Below are 26547 nucleotides of genomic sequence, written 5' to 3' on the forward strand. Positions count from 1 at the left end.
CTAGTTGTAACCCACTTTATTGGAGTTGCACTCTGATGCTCAGAGTTTTATTATTTACATCAATTTACTCATCGTTTTGGGTCATGGTGCATTCAAATCTTGTGTACAGTTTATGGAAAAGTCAGAAGAGGAGGAAAAAAAACAATATAGTAATAAAAAATAGAAAAGCTGTGAGCAACATGAAGGGATTGAATGACAGTGAACACACAATTAATCTATACCTGTACAATTATAATAATAGTAGTGCTATTCACATCCATATGTACAGTAGCCAAAGTATTTACAGTGGTCACATTGGGAACAAAGCCAGACCTGAGGAGGTTATCGACTTTCGCTTTACCACACCTTGTAGCCTGAAGGATGCAATAAACATAGAAATCCACAAACTAGCGGTGTGTAGCTCCATAACAACAGTGTGCAGTGTTTATGTTTGGACCTTATCAATCCACAGATTAGTCAAGTCAAAGTCCGTATGCCTTTCATGGTGGCCATTTGCTGTTTGCTGAGGTAGGCAGCAGATTAGATCATTGTGGTTGATGTAAGCATTGCATGAATCACACTGCCGAATTGTATATGTATTTTACACAGTATAAAACACTCCTCTTTGATAATGAGCTGGCATCACATAATAACTTGGAAGCTATACGAACAAAAAACAGTCCAGGAATGTCCATCTTGCCCCCATATTCTCAAAAAGAGACACAAACTATACAAGGAAACATATTGGCCCATTCGGACAAGAGAACACACCATGAATAAACAAACATGAGCAGCATTTCACTCAAAACCAATAAATAAGAATAAAAAAATATTAAATAACAATTGTTGTCTTAAGATCACTCATCTTCAAGTGATAAAAATTATAACTTAAAATAGTCATTTTAAAAAACAGTGAAATGCTTAGCTCCTCCTCTTGTCCTTATAGTGGTTCCGTTTAGCTTTCCAGGTGCTCAAACTGCAAACAGCTCCACAATAGCTCCATCTTGTGACCTTACAAAGCAACTTCCTTTCTCTTTGGAGCATTCCCAGTTGAATTTTCAATAACAATGCGATGTTCTTTTCAAGTTTGTGTTGTGAACAAGCCTGCACACTGACTGATTTTTATTAGGGAGCCATCTTGGATTTGGTAAGTTTTTTCCAGCAGCTTTGAGTGATATAATAATGTACAGTTTATGTTTCAACTTGCTTTGCTTCATTAAGCTTTATAGCAGTTGCCCGGCGTTGTAAGAGCTAGTTGACCATTTGGCGCTACTTCGTTAGCTTCATCTTCAAGCAAACCTGATACGTCCGCGTTGGGGATGCTATCGTGATAACTGCTAAAGCTAATGTTGTCCTCCTTCAACTCAATGGTCCAAAATGGTGCGTTGAGTTTGCGATTTTGGTACTCGCGATAGGTGTAGACTCCCCCCACGAACCCTAGCAGGAGTAGCACCACGAGAATAATGACGGCCAGGATGATGATGTTGAATTGGGTCCAGGAAACTTCAGTGAGTGCAGCCGTGGTGTTGTCTGTGGGGCTCCCCAGGCTGGTGAGCAGGGCCTGAGTTGTGGTAGGGCTCAGGGACGAGGAGTTTGAGGTGGATGGGGGCAGCACTTTTGGGGCAGGGGTGTAGGCGAAGACAGCAGTGGAACGGTTTGTGGGGGTGGTGGGTGCTTCCCTGGTGCTGGTGGTCTGGACTGGTGTCGGGAGAAGCCTGGAATCTGGAGAGAGAGAAAAATGCATTAAAATTTGGTTATGACAATTGACCATGTTGGTACTATACCAGTACAATATAGTCATTTTAGTCATTTTATATATGAAACACTTTAATATCACATGTGACCCACAAACTACTTTCCTGTTTTATTGGTTTCAGACAGTACTCAGTCTTCATTTCACCCCTATAATAATTCAGAATATAGAAGATATAATTTCACACACTGAGATCATAAAAATATAAACTATAGTTTTAATACAAAAAAGCTACACAGCTGATGGATATTAATCTAATGCTGATCTAAATGCAGAATAAAAAGTCCATCTCTTACACACACACATCTATCATCATATCAAATTTCTTCCATTTTGCAGTTAGACCCTTACTTGGTCGTGTGCAGTTGTGAGCCTTGGCATCTCCCACATATCCTGGAGCACAGAGCTGGCAGTGTGGTCCCATGGTGTTGTTTATGCAGCCCAGACACTGTCCTGTTTGGGGATGGCAGATCTGTGCAGGCCCCAGGGGGTCGTAGTTGCCGCTGCAGTCACATGGTACACAGAGGGCATCCTGTCTGAAGAAGCCTGCACTGCACTGGTCACACTGAGGGCCTGAGTACGGAGCCAGGCAGCGGTCACACACTGCAGACCCACGAGCATCTGAGGAGAGCAAGATGAGTTCAGTTCAATTGTGTCTCCTTGAGAAATATACAAGTTTCTTTATACTTTATTTGCTTGGCCAGCCAAAACCGCACACTTTGACAATACAAAGACATGTGGGTCTGGACCTGTATCCTGTCCCAATTCCATTATTGTGATTAACAGAAGGATTAACTAATTAGAGAAAACATGGTCTGGTGAAAACAAACATGGTGACTTACGAGTAAAAAAAAAAAAAAAAAAGGGCAGCAAAATCAACAAGTGAAGCACCAAACTGTTATGTATCTCAAGTATAATAAATATATATAATAAATATATATAAATATAAATATATAAATATAAATATATATATATATATATATATATATATATATATATATATATATATATATATATATATATATATATATATATATATATATAATATATATATATATATATATTATTCGTATAGTATTTTGTTGAATTGTTTGACTGCACTGCCACCCAGAGAACCCTACCCCGCAGACCTCCACCAGAATGCACCTCCACCAACATGTCCATTTTTCATTACTTTACTTTAAAGCAACAACTGATAGAAAAAGTCAATAAGTAGTTTATCGTTTGTCATCTATTAAAGGTCATTAAGGGTGATAACACTCATTTCAAATTATTTAAAGCGAAACACTTCAAAAGGAATTTAATCACCAATAAATTTAATTTCTAATTAGAAATTACATAGCTTTGTGTCGTCTCGGCTCTTCTCTGCTTGTGTAGGTTAATTATCAGTTTAAGATGTTGTCATTGTCACAAATAAAAACAGATATTTAAGTGTCAACATAGGCCTACATATACAAGGGAGTAAATAGCATAGGCATAGTCTCTGTAATTTGTCCATGAATGTGTTGCCATAGGCCCTGTGTGTGGTTACACACAAATCTGTGATGGTTAAAGGTCGGAAAAGGGGGGACGCGAGGGTCCTCTGGGGGAAAATATTAATAAATAAATACTAAGAAACACTTTGAAAGTAATGTCTGAGATGTGTTTTTAGAATAATGTAAAAGCTCCTAGTTAATGCCTGAAATTGTCTGGTTTCAGAAGCTAGGCAAAGTTGGGCCTGATTAGTAGTTGCATGGTAGACTGCAAGTACTAGACTGCAAGGGATGATGCCAGAAATGATTATTTTAACACATGAATTGCTCTAAAACATAATAGTATACTTATAACAAAATTTACAATTAAAAATCACAGCCTGTGGATAAATGTTAGTTTGTGTTGCAATATACAGATGCACAACTAGAGGGCACAAAAGACCAATAAATAGTTGCGGGACAAAGAGTATGTTTAAATTGCATTTAAATTGATATCAGAAATTGTAGAGAAAAGATGTATTGAAGTAGGAACAATTTGATGAACTGCCTAATCCAAAATACATCCATTTGCTATAACAAAATAGTAAAGGCAGAGGTACAACATACATTGACCCCACTTTGCTTTTGTTCAGTGCAACAAATATATGGTATTCATTTGAAAGTAGTCATTATAACTATGCTGCAAGCTCCCCGACAGTATTCGATTAACAAGAGTAACCATCATATGAGTGACAGAACTCTATGGTGCCCCATCAAAAGTACTAGTAGCAGTAGCAGTAGTAGAAGTAGAGGTAGCAGCAGCAGTAGCAGCAGCGGGTATACCCCTTAAATAACTAATTCCACTGAGCCATTGCCACTCAGATAGTGGCCTAGTTGTTGGTGGCTTTCCACTTAAGTCACGTGACCTGCTCCTGATAAATTTGATTTACTCTCTGTGGGGGTCCAGGGTTATATAACGAAAATAAAATAGGAACTACTGATGTCATTTAGAGGAGTTGACCGGTGCATTTAACCATTGTCCTACTCACACTGAGCAAGGAGGGGAGGAGCCAAATGCAGTAGCAGCAGGTAGGAATAGTATAGGAGGAGTAAGATTTGGGGAAATTATTTGATCAAATTTACCAAAATTGAATTTGGGGAAAATGTAAATATCAGTCATTTATGCAATTTACAAATTCAAACAACTTCTGCTGGGCTATAGTAATATATCAGGGTGGTAGTAATAGTTACAGTAGTAGTGCAGTAGAGGTAGCAGCATTGGTGGTAGTAGTGCTTTGGAAATTCTTGAAAGTATTCATAAATTTCGATGAAAGATTAACATGCTCTTTACAATATAAAGCCAACTCCTTACTGCCCACCTCTGTGACATATACTTGCACATCCTTTAGTAGTAGTAGTAAAAAGGACTAGCAGTAGTAATAATAGTATTTTGGAAAATTCTTTGACAAAATCTAAAACAAACCTTGCACATACATAATCACATACATACTTTACAGTCAAATCTCCCAGTATGGTGACCTGCAGAGTGGGGATTCAAACAAATATTTCATGATGCCCAGATGAGGCCCGTGCCCGTTGTGAGCGAGTGAATGCACGGTCCATTTGACGTGTGTGACCCATATTCAGACCCGTCGAGCTGCGGTTCAACGCTATGTCACAGATGGCGCCATTTAGGCCTGTTACAACAAATTATTATATCAGCCTCAATAAATGTTCAATGATTTTTGGTGGTAAATATTAATCATTGGTATTTTTTCTTTAAACTACAGGGAAGCTTTTTTTTTTTTTTTTTTTGTATTTTTGTGTGTTATGATGAAATGTGAGAGTTCAGTAAACAACGTCTATGACTCATTATAGATGCAAACTAACTACTACAGTGTTTTATTTCTATTTATTTATTGCAGGTCAGCTCGCCCATGAGAAAACCCACATCGGTCAATTTCTAGTAATGATAGAATGTAACAGCAAATAATAAGATTAACACAAAATACTCTTAGTACCAATTAGTTTTATGTCTTATTACTTAAAAGTTCTTCCTCTACTCCGCCAATGTATTCATCATAATTAGTATTTTTATCATCAGCAGAGATTCATAGTGAGTGTTTAAGCTGCTCTAGGCGTTAGTCATGGTTGCAGTCTCATCGATGTAGTTCCTTTCTTCCCGTAGCACATGGAGCACCTTGGCCACTTCAGTTACAGATGAAATGTGACCTGACAGTCAAAGTGCATACAATTATACATGTACACAACGCTGCTACTATGCAGATTGGCACATGGATGCAGGTTTAGCATTTCTTACATTCTTTTATTTTTAAATCCAACTCAAACCTTATTTCTGTCTACATTTTGTGAAAGTTTACCATAGAGCCTTTTCTCCAATTTGTGATGATGTTGAATTTGGGGAAAACACACAAAAGGTAACTTTCCTCTTTACTAACAAGAAAACAGGTTAGACTTTACACTTCTTAAGAATGTTTTGCTCCAGTTAAAAGCGTACTATATAACTTTTCTGGTGAGAGGTCCACCGCCTGCTTGTCACCATGAAGATGCTATTGTTTTGCCTGGAATGTTTCACAGTATGGCATTAAACGCATCTTGCATGTATTCAATTACATGTGTTTCTAGTGCTAAAAATAAACATGTATTCTTACTGTGAGCAGGATCACCGGTCCTTATATTGCTTACAATCTTTTTTATTTCCTTCTTTTTGCACTTCAGCAACAGACAAAAGAAAAATAATATGCAATACACACGTTCTAAGTGGTCCACAATGAGGAAGTAATACAACTCAATGATAAATAGTTTTTCCTAATCAGATCCTAATCAGATTGAGAGCTCTGTGAACGCTTTGAGAAAACACGAGGCTACATGTTGGGTCTGAGCCACACTGCAATTAAGGTCACACTAGAGTTAACCAGCTAAACATTGTGAACCATCAATGAAAACACATGCAACAAGAGGAGATGCAGTGAAAGAACAACTACTATTTTAAAGTCATCTGGTCTGGGATACTATTTTTCAGTTTCAGATGTACCACCAATTCATCAGATGTGGGTAGTACTCAGTAGGATTATCAAAAGTATCAAAAAAACCTAAACAAAACTAAAACAAGTACTGAAACTAGATACTCATTTGAGCAGGTATTGATACTAAAAAAGTCACATTCACCAGAACAGAAATGAACCTTTCCCGAATAGTACAATGATCTTGAGCTGTATCAGAACAAGTACACACAGACTAGTATACGGACATGGACCACTATGAAATATACCTGGACAAAGGGATTTACATAGATATGGTAATATAAAAGAAAGTACTATGATTTAATGTTTATTTAAACAATAGAATGCAAGAGTGTTTTTTTTTTTACTATCATTGTGGTATTGGAATTGGTGTTGAGCACTGAATCAATTCCTCAATATCAAAATCCAGCATGAACTTTTAGTTTCTTGACAATACTACTCAGGTACATTTGCTTAATAATAATAATAATAATAATAATAATGATAATGATAATAAGGATAATGATGATAATGATAATGATAATAATAATAATCTTAGTACAAATACAAGTATTAGTACTAGTATTAGAGCGGTCTGAATGTAGCAGACGATTGTAAGCTTCCTGTGGTATAGAATTTTGATGAATATAAAAAAATGTTCATAATGTTTTGACCAACATTTGACATACCACAGGCTCATAATATAGTAGAGAGACAGAGGGTTATTCCACAACTAGGTTACAAAATGAATTATTCAGCAGAAAACATGTAGTGCAGCTAACACTGACTTACTTCATTTGTAGCCCAGCATGCAAGTGTAAAGGTTAAACTAAAACTATGGGCACAAGAGTGCGTGGTACATCAGTAGGCTAGTAGTGGTCAAAACCATTTCAATTTGTTTTTGTTGTAATAAAGCAAGATCTAGTCACTAATAGAATATAATAGAATCTATGTGATACATGTATTTTTCAGTGTCAATACTGAAATTAATATTTGGTTTCAATAATATCTTTCAATTTACGGTTTTGATAGGATTGTGACTCTTGTAGCCCTTCAGTTTGGGACATGTTTTAGCAGCTCAGATTCCTCCCTTGTGACGTTAAATACTACAAAACCCTTGAGTTTCACCAGGTGCGTTTCCAAATCACATTTCGTTCCCAGATTTGTCATGATTTAGTGTTATAAACTCGAAGTTCACCCTGGAGCAGACATGTTTGATTGGGAGGAGAAAGTAGGTCATTTGCAGAAACAGATGAGATCTGAGGGGTCGCATAGGTCCAGTTAATCCCAGACTGTCTGGAAAACGCATGTAAACATCCGGTTTTCCAGCAGGATCATATACTATAGAAATCAATGTATTGAAGTAAAATCAAATCAAATCAAACTGCACTAGTTTAAGGGTGATGTAATGCATGTGACAATGTCATAGTATTACAATGATGGGGAAAAAAAAAAAAAAAAAAAAAAAAAAAAAAAAAAAAAAATCAGAAATTTGTTCATAATTCATTTAACAAATTTTAATTACAAACATGGAGAGCCGCTTGAAATGCAGCATCTCCTATACATTGTCTACTAGAATTATTACATCAGACTTGACTAAGTTGTTTTTGTTTGGCCACATAGTGTAAAAAGTAAAGCTGGGCTGCAATAAATGTTTTTAAGCGAATATTCGTGTATATATATATTATACACAAATGTATTATATATTATTCGTCTATATTTTAATTGCTACCCAGCTCTAACAGCATGTTGCAAACAATATAATAAGGTTTTGTTTGTCTCCTAAATAGTTCTTTATTTTATCATTTAGGGCTAAATATATTGTTGATTGATATGTTGACAATATGTTGTTGATGGATGTGATTTCTCAGTGTATCTAGGACCGTCGTGTGCAACTTCGTCAAGACAGTTGACAATGAGCCCTGTAGGGGCTCGGGCCTAATAATATCAAAAAGCTCAGTATTCGCCCATTGTATTATTTTTCTAATGCCACATTCAAATATAGAATTGGAACGTTATCTAACTTTTTGAAGCCAAAAAATGTTTTATATTAAAAGCAAACAAAGGAAATAAAGAGAACATAGAGCTAGCCAGTAGGCCCATTAAAGCTGAAACTGTGGTAATCAATACTCACTACTACTACTTAGTCCTTGTTTAGTCCTAGTTCAGTTCTGGTGCATTCCTGGTCCAAATCAGTTCTCTGCTTGGTAAACATTAATATCTCTGTAGTTTTCAAAGTAAACATAATTGACACGAGCGGTAAACTGCATATTGCCACTCATAGATCACAATGGCTCACAGGCTGGAACAGGGCCCTTTGACCGGGTATCATGACTGACTGACACGTGACCTGTGTTAACGTACAAGAAAATAATTAATTACGATTAATTATTTTATTTTTTTTGTCAAAACGAGTTAATGTTCCCAGCCCAGTAAAAAGAAAACAAAAAAGGAAAAGTAACATTTAAAGGTATTGTTGTTTACACATTTTCATCACGAAAACGTCTATCAATTTATACGATTTGCATGCAGAGTAACTTTTTGAACATACAACTCGCTCCACTTGTTGTAAATACTTGTAGTCTATTAAATATTCAACATCAAACCTTTTTTTTTTAATGAAATTGTGTCAACAAGTATATACTGTATATTGCTGGTATAAACAGCAGTCTATGGTATGTCTGAGTATTACCAGTACTGACCGGTGTGGCAGGTCCCGTTGGAGGAGGTGTTGGAGCAGGGGCAGTGCAGACACTCTTCAGTCAGGACACTGCTGGGACTGCGGTAGAACCCAGGTCTGCACTCCTCACAGTTGGACCCTTGGGTATTCCCGTCACAGTTCAGACACACACCTGGACAAAGCATTTAGTATTAGGAAAAAGTACATGAATCACAGAATTAACAATGACCCAAAATACACAGCCAAAATGGTGATGAAATTGCATTAAAGAAGACATTGTGCTTGTGTCTGCTTTATTATAATTTATGACACCATATGAACCATTATGTTATAATTTAGACATTTTAAATCACAATATTCATCTAAACTCTAGACTTAATAAACAAAACAAGTTCACTGACTTCTACGTTAGAAAACTGTAGTGCCCAATGTCGGCATTAATGTCATCACAACAAAGACGCAAAGTTGTGAGCACCTCCAGTAGAAAGCTGCACATCATACTGGCGAGGAGCAGAATTTTTTTTTTTTTCATTTGTGGAAAAAGCACAAAGGGCAAAGAACCCAAACATGGTTAAAAGCTCTGGATAACTGGTCCGCTTTTTAAAGGTCTGATTAGATTTGCACTTTTAAAAATCTGTCCAAAAGATATAATATTTAGTTTTAAATTGTTAATCGCTATGGCAAGGGTCATTTTTTTTAGCACTCAGAAACCAAACATGTTTGAAAAATCATCATAACATAACATTTTCAGGATATTATCAAAAAAACTACAGGAAAAACACAAGTCACTATTGTAAATATTTGCTTACAGATTACATCAAAAGTAGCTCCAGCCACTGTTTCATAAGGTAATGTTATTTTGTAATAGGTTGAGTATGTGTGGTGTCCTGGTATGTGAGAGGATGTGTATTAATCGTATTAGTCTTAAGCAGGGGTCACCAACCTTTTTTAACCTGAGAGCTACTTTATGGGCACTGAGTCATACGAAGGGCTACCAGTTTGAGACGCTCTTCTGAAATAACACATTTTCTCAGTTTGCCTTTAGTTATACATTATTAATAATGATAAATGATAATCATCTATGTGAACACACTGATCATGTTGCAAGACACTGATCACATTAATGATTTCTCAAAATAATTATCAACAATGAGCAAGGAGGGAAACAGATATCAGTATTCAGCACTTTAACTTTACTAATCTTAGTAATTGTTAAATTTCCAGATGACACTTACATCACTACATCTCATAGGAAAAGTGTCCCATTTTCACTATCCATTGACAAACCTTTTTAACAAAACATAAATAATATACATTGCACCATGTTTCATAAAGTTATCAATTATGTAATGTTAAAGAAAAATAAGCTTACATATTTTTAAATAAATCTCGGTTGCGTTGTGTGACTTTTTCACCGGTGTCGTGAAAAAGGCCTGTTGTTTACCCAAATCTGCGTTTAGCTCTGGGCTTGTTCTGCCCATAGTGTGCGTCCCCGTGGGGAGCGCTCGTCCCCGTGGGTAGTTAGTGTGGAGCTTTGTGAGATGTAGTGAAATGTCCCTCCACATTGTGCCGCTTTGCCATCACCACAGTCGCTCCGCAGATGAGATACGCGCAGGTTTCTTTTACAGTCTTAAATTGTTGTGAAAGTGATCTCTTAATTTTCTACCATGTTTTGGAGTAAGAAACTGCTTTCAGCGCATCCTCACAGCGCTCGCGAGCGGAGCACTGGTTTTGTCACGCGCACAATACTGACCTTTGAAGTGAGTAGGTCAAAGTTCACCTTAACTTATCTAAACTTCACGTATAATGAACATATGTTTAAGCTATTGTCATTTTTAAATCTATATAAACGCAAGGGTGATAAAAAAAAAACATATAGCAACAGAATAAAATTAAATTTTAGATGCAGCTCATTAGTGAGTTGTGCTATTTTTAGAACCGGTCTGCAGGCGACTCATGTGGGGCTTGGGGGTGACATGGCGCCCGCGGGCATAGAGTTGGTGACCCCTGGTCTAAAGTCTACGTGTAACCACATGTCAGTGACGCTGCTATGACATTTGGCTGAAGCTGGCTGACCACATATTTTACATTTTGACAATAGTTATGTACTTCTTGCCATTTTTCGAGAGTTTGTGACGTGAAATAAATTATGATAAATGTAAAGTAGTAATGTCAACGTTTCATTTTGATTATGTATATTGACACTAGAAATTTGAACATGTATTCCCACAAATTAATAGGTTCTTTAAACAATATCTAAAAAAGAGACACAAAAACGCAAAAATTATTAGATTGGATTTTTGATTGAAATATAAAGGTGCCAAGACATAATGTAATTTGTAAATATTACCTATAAGAAGCATCTATTTGGCACATTTCTTTAAGGCACAAAAAAATAAAATAAAAATAAAAAAATGGTTTGACTCCTTGTCGAGTGATCAAAAAAGCTACTTGATTAGACTACAAACAGACAAGGCGCACCACTGACAGAGAAAAATAAATAAATGGGAACCTACATGTGGAATTTAAAGCAATGTTTTAAGACATCCTGTTGCACATGCCACTACATTATAAATAACTGTATATTAATTATTACAATGTTTTCACGGTATGATCAAATATTATAGAACACGTTCTGACACAGATAGAATATTTGTACCAAAACATCACAACGTTTTGACCACTGCTACTATAAATTCAAGGGCAAACACTTGGATAAACATTGTCACTATGTCAGCTATTTTCAAGTCTTAATCTAACCACCAAAACATCTAGTCATTTTTTAATTAAAGCTCTATTAAGTCCACAAATGTTACTTTGCTCTTCATTGCATTACTCATCTCCAACCCTGAGCCCTCACAAACCTACCATTAAGCTGTAAAAGTCATGTAACCTGGAGTGATTCACTGTCATAATACACTCCTAGCATTAGCCCTGGTCTGATGTTTAATGTTTATTAGTTTAAGAGGAATAGCACGATTATGTAAGGGACTACACTGAAACAGCAACAACAAAGATGCTGAGTTAAAAGCCCTGTATGAGTTTTTTCTCCCATGTATTTTAGCAAATGTGTCTTACCCCAGTGCAGATATATGGTATAAGCATCTCTTTAAGTCAAAATAACTCAGCTGGGTACACTATCTGCATCTAATTAGAAAGTGTTTTATTGTCCCATAATCAGATGGTGCATGTCAACATCCAAGTTGTTGCAACTTCACCGTCAAATCAAAACACTGCTCCGGTCTCAGAATTGTAAAAAAGCACATATAAACTCATTAAAGTAAATAATTATTAATCATCAACTAGCTGCATTGCGTAGTTAAACAATAGGTCAACAATTGAATCAGCTAAATGTCGATTCAATTCAAAGTACTAAAGGAGTATTGTGTAATATTTTGTGTTGTGGAGTAGCGTGTTCTTTTGGTTTGGCTGTAGCATGTGGACAAAGCATGTCACGTTCCAGCCTGTTGACAGTGAGAACAGACGCATAACAAGTTTAACATGAACATCAATGACGGAGGCCTGTCTGCCAATGTTTACGTAATAACAAGTCCCTCGATAAGGAAAGAACTTAGCTGAAAGCAATGGAAAATCTAATTTAATCTTTATTAGGTTATATCTGGTGTTAACAGATATATTTGACTCAACTGTTTAATTCATTATTGACAAGAAATTGCCGTTGTTTGTTGCAGATTTCTCTTGAGTAGTTCTTCCTGTCAGACTGGGAGAATTGTAAATAATACAGACATTTGTATGTTGTCAGCTGTAGAACATGCAAAGACATGAATTTGTGAATAAACGCTACAAGCCTTCAAAGAGATGAAAGAAGGTGCATACAATTTGCAAAAAATATCTATATCTATCTATCTCTCTCTCTCTATTATATATATATATATATATATATATATATATATATATATATATATATATATATATATATATATATATATATATATATATATATATATATATATATATATATTTTTTTTTTTTCCCCCCCAATTCAGTTAGTCATTATTATTAAATTTAAATTCTTCTTGTTCTTCCTTAAACAACAGTGAATTCAAACTGCATGTTTAAGCTCCTACGGGTACAAGATTTGTGTGAAAACTGTGAAATTGTTTTTGAAATTAATACAGGTCATTTCAGCTCATCATTTGAAGGTCTAAAGTAGAGTTGTCAAAAGTATTGAAAATCAGATAATAAAACTAAAAGTATACTAAAACTAGCATCTAAAGTAGATATGCACTTGAGCAGGTCTGTATCTATACTAAAAAGTCACATTTCACAGGACAGAAATGAACCTTTCCTGAATAGCTTTAGAATGACTTTGAGCTGTATCAGAACAAGTATAAGACACATCGACTGTACACCCATGGACCACTATGGCACACACCTGGACAACTAAGGGATAACACAGACATAAGTTTGTCATTGTAATATAAACGTACTATTATTTAATGTTAAAATGACATTCTATTGTATAAATAATGAGTTTGTTTTATTATCATCGTGAAATCAGAAATCACTACATTAACAGTAATCAGTATACTAACCCAGTCTGCAGTGCATGTTTTTCCTCATTTCATTTGCTCAATAACAATTACCTCATTAGCTTGCATTGCATTCTTAAGCTTCCCGCCACAATGACCCAATCTTGCACCTGCATTCTAAGTGTAGACCCCCTCCCTTCTCCGTATTTAGTCTGTACTTTCATTGTTTAGTCTAGAGAAAGTTACAAACACGGGCATTTTACCTCTTTTCTGCTGAAAATTACACCTATCTGTCAAGTTTATGTGTTTGGGGGAAATGTGATATTTGATTATTCCTATTGTGTCAGTCTTCTACTGGGGTAATTTACTGGCTCAAGGCTGCAGCAGCGCTCCATCTGTCCTGCAATATAATGGCAGGGCATATGGTCACTATGAATGCACCCCTCTCTCCTGCTTTAATCTGAAAGGGACACTATGGGAGACATGGGCTTTGCTTTGAACAGGTGCTGCTTTATACAATAGTTCAAGGTGTAATGTGATATTGTCTTTGTCCTTTCGAAATCCCATTTTGCGTTGGCATCTAAATAATTGCAGATTTTACGATTTAATAATTGCACCAAGAAGAAAATCTCCTGCCTTTTAATATATAAATGTTCCCTGCAGTTTAGATCTCTACAAACATGATCTGAAATGCATAATACAATACACAAAATATATATTATTACACTTGCTTCTAAAAATCCTGTAGCCCGACTACATAGCACCAGGTAATGAGAAATGATTTATAGATCAATTGATTAATTAAATACATCCATACGTATGTAAAAATTATAATTGTGGAAATTTATGAAGCAAAATTGAAATTTAAATTGAATCTATACTCAAGAAACTAAAGTGAAAGGTAAAGTTAAAGGGTCTTTGGGGTCTAATGTAACCTACAAAAATGGTCTGAGGTGAATATAACTAATCTCCTCTAAGTTTATGTTCTGGTTTTTGCTTTTAAAAGTATTTTGAATCACTTTGGCTTACTTCCTCTTTAGTTTAATAATTACTAGCTGGCCTTTGCTCCCAAACATGTTTTAAGCAGTGCAGCTTTCTCAGTTTAGTTGCATGACTGACATGTAACATATCAATCATATATAAATTCAATCACTTGCAATAATGGCTTAAATTGGTTAGTTTGTTTAATTTCTTTTTATATAAAATTAATATCGTGCCTGTAGTCGTTTTGTATCTCAAGGAATTGTTTCTGTCCTAAGCCATAATCCAGGAAATGTACCAAAGAATAGAATATACAGCGTGTCTACTTATAAATCAATACAATTAAGACAGCAGTTTACAATTTGATATGATGATTAAAAATGTACATATGTGCGTCCCAACATGGCACGCTTTGTAATGTACTTTTGTTGATACAGGATCAGGCTATAGTTAGGGAAAGAATGCCCAACAACAGAACCCAAAATAACGTGCAGAGAAAGTGACAGTTCTTTCTAAAGTTAATATTGTCTTGGAGCGAGACAGTCTGTGTGCAGCCGAATATTCAAATTAAACACAGCATGTTAGTGTGGGTAAACAACATGGAGGTGATAAGAGCTGTGTAGACCGAGAGCATGGTTTATGGACATTTTAATGAGACTTTGGCTGGCTCTGTCCAAACTATGAGAAGTCCATTCAGATAGACAGCTGCTCCTTTCACCAGGGGTCCTAATATAATGCCTGTTTTAGAGGGAAAGGGCTATAAAAGCTTAGAGTTATTGGAGACAGACACAGAATTTAATTAAAAGACACAATTTGGCTTTTGTTATTGAGGATGTACTTTGAATTGGAGATATGGGAGCAGATGCTACAGTGTGATGTCTAATGAAAAGGATGTTGCCATTTTATGACTGAGTAAACACAAAAGCAAGCACAAGACCAACTTGCATTTTGGTGTTTTGAAGTGTGATCCATAATTTGTTTCTTTATATGCAAAACTACTGATTACTGAAGAACTTGTAGTTTGTTTGAGCCATGGTTGATTTATTCTCCACAGGTACTGTAGACATTTTTTTCCTCATGTATTTGAGTAAAAATGGTTGTGCCTAAATTGTGTAAGTAGCTCTTGCCGTCTGCAAATTATTAGAAAGCATTTATTTTACTGTCACATAATTGTCCGATAAAGTCAGTGTTAGCTTTACCATCGGCAAAACTTTGCTCCGGTCTCTGAGAGTTGGGGAAAGTGTTTATAAACTCATTCTCCATCCTAATTATTTACTACAATAATAAGGTAAGTGAGGATGAACTTTTTACCACTGCAATCAGTTTAAAATGAACTAGATCTGTTTTTCACATTTTTAAGTCAGTAAAAATCAGGTATAGTGGCTTTAAACAAAAACTGCTAATAAACAACAAGAATCACATGCATTTTGTGTTAGAGGTCTAAACAGCAGGTATGACTACAGATTTTATAAACCTACATAAAACCTCAATGGAAATGAAGGGCTGTCTAATTCCTGTCATTCCAATAGCAATTTTGCTTTTAATATTTTCAATGCTTTTTTTCTTGTTTTTGTCATGTTTTAGCTTTAAAGGTGAAAGATTTGAGCATCAAATTAACCTGAGCCAGATTCAAACCTGGTTGTATCCCGTAGGACCTAGTATAGTAGGGGTGGTACATTTTCCTGTTACGGTGACATATGTCTAATTAAGATGTGTGTTTCAGAACCAGTGGGCGGAGCCTCATAGCATCTGCCCAGAATCCCCAGGTGTTAGAAAACTGACCACGCCCAGTCTTTTTGTTATTTGAGATAGCAACGGCTTTTTCATCTCCTTTGTTCTCTCATCTATACAGCTGTTTCACTTACACTCACTCATTGAGCGACACACTGAAGTCATGACCTTATCAGTTACTTATAAAATATTTGCTATATTTGCTTATTTAAAGGGGCTGTATTTGATTTATTCACGCAGTGAAGTGACATTTGTTTTGCCCCATTACAGATGTATAGTAAAAGTAGTTAAATGGATAAAATAAGACTGCTGTATGTCGTATCTAATTATAAAGACTTTTTTCTCCCACTAGTTGTTGTTAGCAATAGCATGATGGCAAAACGTCACTCTAGCCTCTGAAAGTTCTGAAAAGTGCTTATAAACTCATCGTGGTGAATAATTAGGATGCTAGGAATGCATTAAGAAAGTGAGGAATAAGTTTAGATATCTCTAAACTGTTTAAAATGAACTAGATTTTTATGTTTAAGTCAGTAAAAAGCAGGGTCTTAAGCACTACATAGATCTTTGACGTGGTGGTAATGTTATTACAATCTTTAGTTTTGATTTTATAGTTCATGTGTACATATATTTGTAGTCCATGAATATAGTGCATCCCCGGTTGTTAAAGCCATAATTTTTTACATTGAAGTTGAATTGTAGAATTTTTTAAAATTAATTTTAGAGCCAATTTTAGTTGTACATTGCCATTATGCGCAGCACTATACAAATAAACTTGGATTGGATAGCTGGAGGACTGACCTATACTGGTAAAATGTTGGGTAGATGAGGAACTCCAGGTGTCAGAACAAAACTAGACTAGAAAAAATACCCCACTTTGCTCAAGAATCAAACTTGGAACTTTCTAGCTGTGAGGCAAGAGTTCTATTGTATTTCTGTGGTTTAAGAATGCAGGTGGTGCATTGAAGTCACAGTGGACTCACCGGACTGGGGGTGACAGTTGCTGGTGTGGTTGTTGCACTGACAGGGTCTACAGCCCGTGCTGCTGAAGTGGAAAAATCCTGGGTGGCAGTCGTCACATTTGGGGCCATACACTCCAGCTTTACACACACAAGTCCCTGAGCTGTGGAGGCACGAGAAAAACATGTTAGTGAAAACAAATTTTAAGTTAGGCCAGGCCATTACAGTAGAGGCAGGAGACAGTTGTAGCTAATAGATTAACAAATACACTAATTAAAAGTAAAAGGGTGAATGAATCTCGTTTTAGCAAAATTTGATTGTTTAGTATATTATCAGTAATTTAAAAAAGGTGCAAAATAAACTGTTCAATCATTTCAAATAGGATACAACCTGATATTTCTGCCCTTATGCCTTTAAAAGAGACTGTACCATTTTTTTCCATGTAATAATGTAAAATGAGTTTTGCCTAAGTACAGATATACTGTAGAATCAAAATGAGACCACTCTGTGAAGTCTGTATCCAATTATAGAGGATTCACCGCAAATCAGGAAGTGCACAGCTAGCATGCTAATGTTCGTTGGCATTACTGTAGCAGTAAACGCTGCTCTGGCCACTGAAAGTTGTAAAAAGATCTCAAAATCATGGCGGTGAATACTTAGGATAGGCAAGTGGGTACAGTAGTAGTTGTAGTAGTGAACATTTTTAAACCTCTGCAAACTGTTTAAATTGAAACAATTATTTATTTATTTTTTTAAAACCACAAAATCAACTACAGCATCAACAACTTTAAATTCCAGTCCCATTTTTGCAATACTTGGAACTCAACCAAGACATTTACAAGCACATTTTAGTACAGTTCTGATGGTTTGCTTATATATAATCTGATTAAAATTCCCAACATAATGGCCAAAGTTATGGAGACATTAATTTAAATAAAATCAACTTCGCCCAGAAAAGGCAAGGCAGGTTTATCTGTATAGCACAATCTGTACACAAGGTAATTCAAAGTGCTTTACAGAATAAAGAAAAAAAAGAAAAAAAAGAAAATAAAAATCACACATGCAAATCTTCACTGAAGCACTATATGTTGGCCCGTGCTTCTACTGTCCACTGCAGGCCAACATCCCACAGAGCAGCAGAAAAAAGAAAACAAAATCACTTTATCTACCAGTAGTCTTTATGCAAGATAAACAGAACAGTTTTATCAATTACACAACAGATTTAGTATCCAATATGTTCTGTGTTCTACCCGAACTATTAACAAGTAGTCCCCTTTATAAGGTGAGTATTTCAGGGTCATCTGGGGAAATGATTTTGCATTAGAGAGTGTGCAAAACAGTGTTTTGGACCTCAGAAGTGACAGCTGATGTACAGACTCCCTGCTGTGTCTCCATCTCTCCATCTGCTCCAAATAACTGTACTCAGAACGTCTACATATCATCGACATAGAATCAGATGCATTTAACCTCGACTAGTGATCTAGATAAGCATCAATTATTTAAAAAATAAAAGTCAAAATCATTGGGAATGTTTACTGAGGTCCTTCTTGACACGATGCTTTTAAAAAGGTGACACATTACATACACTATGATACAAAATACACCAATCCTATACCTAGACCAGGATCTTGCTTCAGATCCCCCACTGCTCCTGACAGGCAGCCTCAGCAGAATTGAAGGGTAAATGCATGGACCATATTTATCAGGAAACTATTTTTGGGTCCAGAATGATGAAAAATTAGGACCATTGCCATAGCGATTAACAATTTACAACAAAACATCAAACACCTTTTGAATCTTCAAAGGTTTGCATATAATAGGAAATTGAAACCCATGAATAAAATCATTTAACCTTACTCTGTTGCTCAAAATAAAATATTTTGCATAAAATCCATATCAGTGAAAAAAAACAAAAACAAACAAAAAAAGCTGTAACAGTAAATAATGAGTAAATCCAGTACTATGTGCTCCAATACACAATGGTAGGATGTTGGTCTGGTTGCATAAGGCCTGTATCAAGTGCAGTCAGTGCCCCATTTGAAAATGCCTAGAGACGCTCTGCTTCAGTGGCCTGCTGTTTTACATAAGAAAATCAGAGTAGGAACACAAATCCTATTATGTTTGATCCCATTGGCAATAACACACAGTTCATTTCATTTCAAAGGTTAATACATTTATTACATAAATATAATTTAATACATTATTAATTTAAAAAAACATTCAAATCAGATTTGTCTTTCTTATACCATTCTCTTCACAAAAAGCACAAGTTCCACTTTTCTCTTTTTTTCTATGGGTAATAATTTTAATGCACCAACTTAAATAATAGCGCTGTGCAATTAATCAGTTTCACGTCATTAGTAATGATCAGCCTGGGTATTTTTAATGGGCAGGTCTACGATCAGTCCTCTTTCAAAATATCATGGTTTTGAGCAGAGGTCGTATTTTAGGGCAGGGGTGCCTAAAGAGGGGCCCACGGGCCAAACTTGGCCCTCCAGAGAGTAAAATTTGGCCCACCAGGCTTTGGTAAGATTTGTAAGATATATTAAATTTGGTTTAAATTAGCAATGAATAAACTGTTGTTGGAAGAAAGTAAACCAATCTATTCTCCTAAACAAAGAATACTAAATAAAGGCAAATTAATCTATTTGGCCCTCAGCACACTAAAACATTTTCATTTTTGGTCAGCTGAGAAACAAACATTTGAGCATCGACCAAAAGGAGTCCTTCAGTGATTTGCAGTGTATTCGTGTAGACCAATCTGCTCATCATTTATATTTATGTGGAGTCGAACAATAATGACCTGTTTATGGTGTTACTGCCAGTCTTTTAACTGTACACAAAGTAGAATTAGTACAATAATGAATGTACAGTGAGATTTGATTGTTTCCCACAGGACAATAAAGAGTGTCATTCTTATGGAGAACAATGCCAAGTTCCTGATCAGTCTTAGGCCTCATACAATGAACTTGGACCCAAAAAGTAACAAAGACTTCAAACTGGCTGAAGAAAACTTGGAGTGACAGGGGACTTTGGGGAAGCGTGTGCGGGGGTCCGATCACAAACACGGCTTTGTTAAGACAACTGCACTTAATGCAAATGAAGAGGCCCGCGCCAGAGCTTACAGAGGCACAGGGGAATTAAGTGTTCATTTACAGAAAACTACGATTTAGGAGTCCATAACAACCCAGAGGGAAAGTAAGAAAAAATGTACTTAGCCTTTAATTGTATTAACAAAATCATTTGTTATGGCAGCTTGAATTAGTAAAAAGTACAGAGAAATGATAAGGTGCATGTATAATCAAATTACAATAATGCTAAAAAAAATCTTAATTTATTCCATTACCAGTGCTTTTTTGGCTCAAAAATTCAATAACATTTCTTTGTCTGTGAAAAGGCTTGTTTCTTCACAGACTTAACCTGTGTCTTGGTGGTGACATCATCTTTTAGTCTGAATTCAATGCCATACTGTGGAACATGCAGACAAGGCAATATCTCTATGGAGACAAGCTGATGATCAAGTATTTTTTAGTCATATACAATTAAATGTTGGTTTTACACATTTTAGACAGGAATCCACACTGCCGTTGTGTCTGTGGGCAAGACCAAGCATAATCCATAAGTTTCTACTTTAATTATTTTCTCAACTTTTTTGTTTACAACTTCACAAACCATAGTGTTGTCTGTTAACTTCTATCACATTTTAAAAGTCACTTTCATTAAACCCAAATCCAGGGGTTGTTGGCTGATACATACTGGCTTTGTGTCCTCGGGCAAGATATGACATAACCCATAACTTTGAATATTTTTTCAGGATATTATTTTCATAATTTTCCAAACAGTCTTTCCATTCATTTCTACCACATTTTGGCTCTGGCTGTTGTCTGTCCCTGGGCTCTTAATCCCCCCCTCGTGCAGCCTGTGTGGACCTATCCTGTCTGAAAGCGTGTGTGTGCATGTGTGTGTGTGAGAGTGTGTGTGGTAAACAAATACAGTACACGAGCGTCATCACAAAAGAGCAGTGTGCATGGGCATGTGGCACACAGGCAGCAGTACAGATTTGGCACACGCCTGCTGAAACCAGTTTGTGGATGGTTGGGACAGTCCAGTTAGTACACAGTAGGATTTTGTCTATAGTAACACACACATCAAGAGGGAATTTTCTGACAAATATAGCAAGTTTTATATATATATTTAACATAACATTTAACATTATCATTTAAGGTGATCAAAACAAAGAAAGATACCCAGATACTGAAATTAGTATTGAAACTATAAACTGAACAAAACACAAAAAGGACACAATTTGGGCCTGAATAGTTTTAACTGGTCTGGATCCATATCAGATCCAGACCAAGAGCCAGTTATTCTGCTCTTAAAATTACATTCTTTTGTCTAAATCTATTGTGTCTTGCAGTGTAATGAAGTTGACAGCAATAACTACACCGAATGGACAAACACTGACCGCGTAATTTGCATACAATCCGGCATTAAAGACTAGTATTGGCATTGTCTTTATGGCATGTTTTAATTTCCTAATGGACATGTTTAAAAGTATTCAAGAGCTATAGTAAATCAGAAAATGAATGAATAGCAGTCATTCCGCCATGACTGCAATACAACCACGCTTATCTCAATTCAATTTATGCCTCTATCCCTATTTAAAAATGTATTGAGCAACTGTGGCCAAGTCTTTTGCATTAATAAAGAGTCCCTGGTCACATAAAACACGGTTCGACAATATGCTAATAATAGCCATAACGCTTAAATAAATCATACATCCTTTAATGCACCAACACGGACCATGCTGCAATCCGATTGGTCGCCTGAGATCAAGCATTGACCTGCACCAGAGAACCTCAATCTGTCATATGCCACTGGACACGTTTCCAATGCAACCCACTGCAATCTGCATGCATGATTTTTTTGCATCTTTTCTTTTTGTCCTTCCCTGGCTTCCGTTTAACACCCAATTGGTATAGGAACTGGAAGAATAATTAAACCTTACAATTATGAAGGGTCGCAAAATACGATCTAATTATGTAACATAATGCCTCCTGCAAAGAACAAAAAAACATACAAAAAACAAACTATAAAATCTCTAACCCTGTACATTCTTAACCACATGTAATTCTGATCTCAATTTAAAATGTGCATTGGGATTTTTTTTTTAAATTTAATTAAATATAACTCAAAATGTATTCACATCCACAGTCACTGTCAGACAAATTAGAATTGCATATTTTCCAAAATCACTCAGCCATAAAGCCCCGCAAAATCCGTATAGTGTTGGATGAGGGTGGGGGTCTTGTGTTATTGTTTTTTTTTGAGTGGTGTCACTGCTCGGGTAGTACATGTTAAGTAGGTCAGTATAACACGCGCTGCAAAGCTTAACCCCATTCTGAGCTGGCTATTCAACAAGACAGACAGCAAAAAAACACTTGCACTACACATAAGGAGGAGTTCATAAGGGCAATAACATTATAGGTGCACAGTTAATCACAATCAAATAAAATAGCAATTTGAATAGAAGCTATTCATCTAAAGAGGTTTAAAATATGAACTTTGAACAGAATCTTATTATTAACACATAGGCATATTTGTATAGTACAATTTGTACACAAAGTGGTTCTGCTAAAGTGCTTTACAGACATTAAAGTATTAAAATCACGATACAAACCAATCAAAACATAAATAATTATTGTAAAATTAACATTAAAAGTGAAGAGAAATAATGTGCAGCTGAACAGAACTGATTTGAGCCTGGATTTTAACATTGTCAAAGTAGAGGCCTGTCTCACATCTTCAGGAAGGTTTTAGCTGCATAAACTAAAATGGTGATTCCCCATGTTTAGTCCTGACTCTTGGCACCAGAAGGAGGCCAGTCCCTGAAGTCCTCAGAGTGCGAGATCGTTCATATGGCACTAACAAGTCGGAGATGTACTTTGGTGCTAGGCCATGGAGAAACTTGTTCACAAGCAGAGCTGCTTTAACGTCTATTCTCTCAGCTACAGTAAGCCTCTGCAGAGACCTGAGCACAGGACGCATGTGCTTGTACTTCCTGGTTCTAGTCAGGACCCTCGTTTGGAGAGGCTAGTGAGCAGGCGGTTAAAGTAGTCTAACCTACTGGAGACTAATGCACGGAAAAGTCTCTCCAAGTCAGCAGAAATCTATACCAAAAAACTATGTTTTTTATGTAGTTAAGTATAGTATACTTTACTTAGTCAAGTAAAAAGCTGTAGATGTTATTGAGTTGATGTGGCTGTTAAAGCCACAATTAATTAACACCAGATCTAAACCAAAGTCTATATAGCAGTGTTTCCCAACAAGAAGTACAGGGACCTCTGAGGAGCACTTACCAGTACTTGAAATTAGTTAAAAAGCTGAAATTGTAGAGCATCCTCAAGAATGTTTTCTAGGATAATTTTGGTATCGTATGACTAAAAAAGGTGGATCTAATCTACTAAGATTGTGAGACAAATTTAGGGGTAACTCCATGTAAAAATTGGGAACAACTAGAACTAGCACTAAAACTATGAAGTAGCTATCTAAAATGATGGCCAACACAAAGCAGGCCAAAAAGGTGGAAAAATTAATTCCAAGTTATTTAACAAAGATTATAAAGCACTAGCAGACGAGGTTGAGAATGCCAAGATTCAACCAGAAACATCCTACTTCCTGCAATACGGTTCAGCGATAACTGCTATTGAATAAACCACAGAGAGGCTAATTACGTTCAGTGGATCCAGATATAGCAGAAAAATAAAAACAAATCCTAAAAAGATTAAGTAACCGATTTCCTGCATGAGACAAGTGACCTTTTCAACTGTGTCACATGACCACCTCTGACATAACGCTCAGACAGGCCTGGGCCTGCACAAAGCTAAAGCTACTGAGGAGAGACAAGTCATTCAATACACTGTGAAAACATTAGGACCTAACAGCTAAAAAAGCACAAAAAGCCTGCCAGCTCTATCTCTTGATAATGGCAAGGCTGACATTGTGTCCTTAGTAGGGCTGGAGCTATCGATTATTTTAGTAATTAAGTAGTCTATTGATTATTTATATTGATTAATTGAGTAACCTATTAATTTTTTTAATCTTCCATATAATATCTGTAAAAGCATATTATTTGTGTTTTTTATGCTATGGTTCATAGTTAAAGTAGTTTTTTTTTTTTTTTGCTTGAAATTTCACATTTATTCTTAATTACACATCAGTATGTCCCCATACCAAAACAAACAAACAAACAAACAAAACAAACAAACAAACAAACAAAAAAACCAAACCCAAACACATTTCACTTGTATTATAGATAGACCACATTCAAATGTCCCTTAAATATTTATTACCAATGTAAATGTAAACAGGTTGTATTGTAAACAGGCCACATGTACATGAGTTTATCCTGCAGTGCTGTGCTTTGAGCTCTGTCTGTACTGAGGTAGAGTCATTTTGCAGCACTAGCTCCATGTGCTGTTCGCTTTAGCCTCTGTGTCTTCGCCTCCCCTTGTTCTTATATTGAACTGTTTTCATTGTCGCAGCCTTCCGTGCTCTGGTACAACTAAATTCTGCTTCCTAAACTCACTCGTGGATCTAAAATACTCCTTCGCTCTCTTCATTGATATGCAGTAATGCCATGCAGGCTCCATGCGGAAAAAAAGCACCTGCAATGGTTCTGTGCATTTTAGTTTGACATGATTTTAACTAATTATAATAATTCAATGAATCATCGAGGCAATAAAATAAGAATCAAAGCTTTTTAGTAATCAAACTACTCGATTTACTTGATTAATCGTTTCAGTCCTAATCCTTAGGCAAGACACCTCATATGAAAGGTGTATGACTGATTAATAGTGGTACAAGTCTACAGCAGTAAAACTGTCAACACCAAATGTGAGGAGTGATAAAAAAAAAAAAATGCGCCAAATTGTAAAACATATTGACAATGTTGTGAGGCAAAGCAAAATAAAGCCAGCACAAAGCATTTTAGAAAATGCTGAAACAAAGATGAGGCCCGCTGAAATCTACCAAGCTGAGAACCCTCATTTAAATACGTGAATTAATTTGTATGATTACAAATAAAACCAGGGTAACTTTTTGAAGCTGCCAACTAACTACAAATGAGGGTTAAGAAAAAGTAACTTATATTATAGAATATATGCAAATGTGAAAAAAAAGATATACAAGAAAAACATACCACAGAGCTAAAAGTGCATGAAAGTTGCCATCTTAAACTCTTAAGCCCAAAACATTGTACCCTTTTCTGATGCTAACCTGCAGTCCTTTATCAGAGCGGGAAATACCAGTGAAAACAAAATGGGAGATATGTAGTGTCCTTGAGGCCTGAAACAGTTAAAAAGCACAGGGCAAGTCCAGACATCTTCTAAATAAAACATTGCTCAACAGTCTCAAAGCAAGGTCTGCCAAAGTTCAACACAAAAGTGTCTAAATTCTGATTTGGATATGAATATGCTCATAGATTCCTTTGTAATGATTTAGCACATACCAAAGCATCAAAGTATAAATATAACATAAGGCCTACAGGTTGTTTCATTCATATACTACAATTTGATGATGTCATAATTTCTGAAGAAGGAAAAGAGTCTATAAGAGGTGCATAACTCTATAAGAAATGTGCAGTTTTTGAAAGAAATATCCAAACTTATTATTTTGTCAGTTTAAAAGGACTGTAAGCCATAAGGGTAAACATTTGTGGGTCATAAGATTAATATGACAACAATCACACTTTTGAGGTTGAATAATGGCACTACTTTCTGAAGCCATTGTAAAAACAAATTCACTTTTGTTTATTCATGATAACAGAGAAAATATTGAACTTTTGCCAGTTTTCATGAGGTAGAGCACTAATTACAAAGGTAACAAAAAAATCAGGTTAAAAGCTAAAAAGCAAAAAAAAAAAAAGTCTGTCCCACGCCGGCTATGCCTTTAGAAGAAGCTCACCAAACCTAAGTGTGACTGAGGCGGTGAATTTTGGCTTGACATATAAAAATGTCAACCCATTTCAGACTAGAACCACACTGTATGCCCTCATTGGCCTTGTACAGACGTGCAGGTGTGACTGTTATTCTCCAGAGACGTTCTCCAGAGGTGTTTTGGGAGAGGTACCAAATTTACAGTGGAAATATATACCAACATCTGTGGGGTCGAAAGAGGAAGACCCCAGGGGCACCATCTGTCTGACTGCACTGTGTGAACATGAATGAACAATGATATGAGGTCTCTAAAATACAGACAGCTATTTTAGCTCAAGTTTTTAAAGAGGAGGCCTTCTATAAGAACTTTAGATCATATTTAGATGTTACATTTTATTGCTTTGCAAGTGCTATATTCACAGAAAACAACACGTATTCAGTTTCACTTTCGTTTTTGACACTACGTGCTCCCTGTGCTATGACACTCCCCCTTCAGTGTGTGTGCATTCCGCTAATGAAAATATTGCACATCACATTGTATGATGCTTTTGTATATTTATGAA

At 36.0% G+C, this 26547-nt stretch overlaps 1 protein-coding gene across 1 annotated transcript in view; it reads right to left on the reverse strand.

Annotated features, from left to right (window-relative positions):
- Positions 1 to 26547, reverse strand: part of LOC117376442 (multiple epidermal growth factor-like domains protein 9) — a 49529-nt gene continuing 22982 nt past the window's right edge. The window contains exons 3-6 of the mRNA XM_033972925.2: positions 17072 to 17211; positions 8909 to 9058; positions 2084 to 2353; positions 1 to 1701 (exon numbers count right to left, since the gene is read on the reverse strand). Of these exons, the coding sequence (XP_033828816.1) occupies positions 1196 to 1701; positions 2084 to 2353; positions 8909 to 9058; positions 17072 to 17211 (1066 nt within the window). The 3' untranslated portion in view covers positions 1 to 1195. The remainder of the gene's footprint in view (positions 1702 to 2083; positions 2354 to 8908; positions 9059 to 17071; positions 17212 to 26547) is intronic.

Source organism: Periophthalmus magnuspinnatus, chromosome 9 (assembly GCF_009829125.3).
Source record: "Periophthalmus magnuspinnatus isolate fPerMag1 chromosome 9, fPerMag1.2.pri, whole genome shotgun sequence".
NCBI lineage: Eukaryota > Metazoa > Chordata > Actinopteri > Gobiiformes > Gobiidae > Periophthalmus > Periophthalmus magnuspinnatus.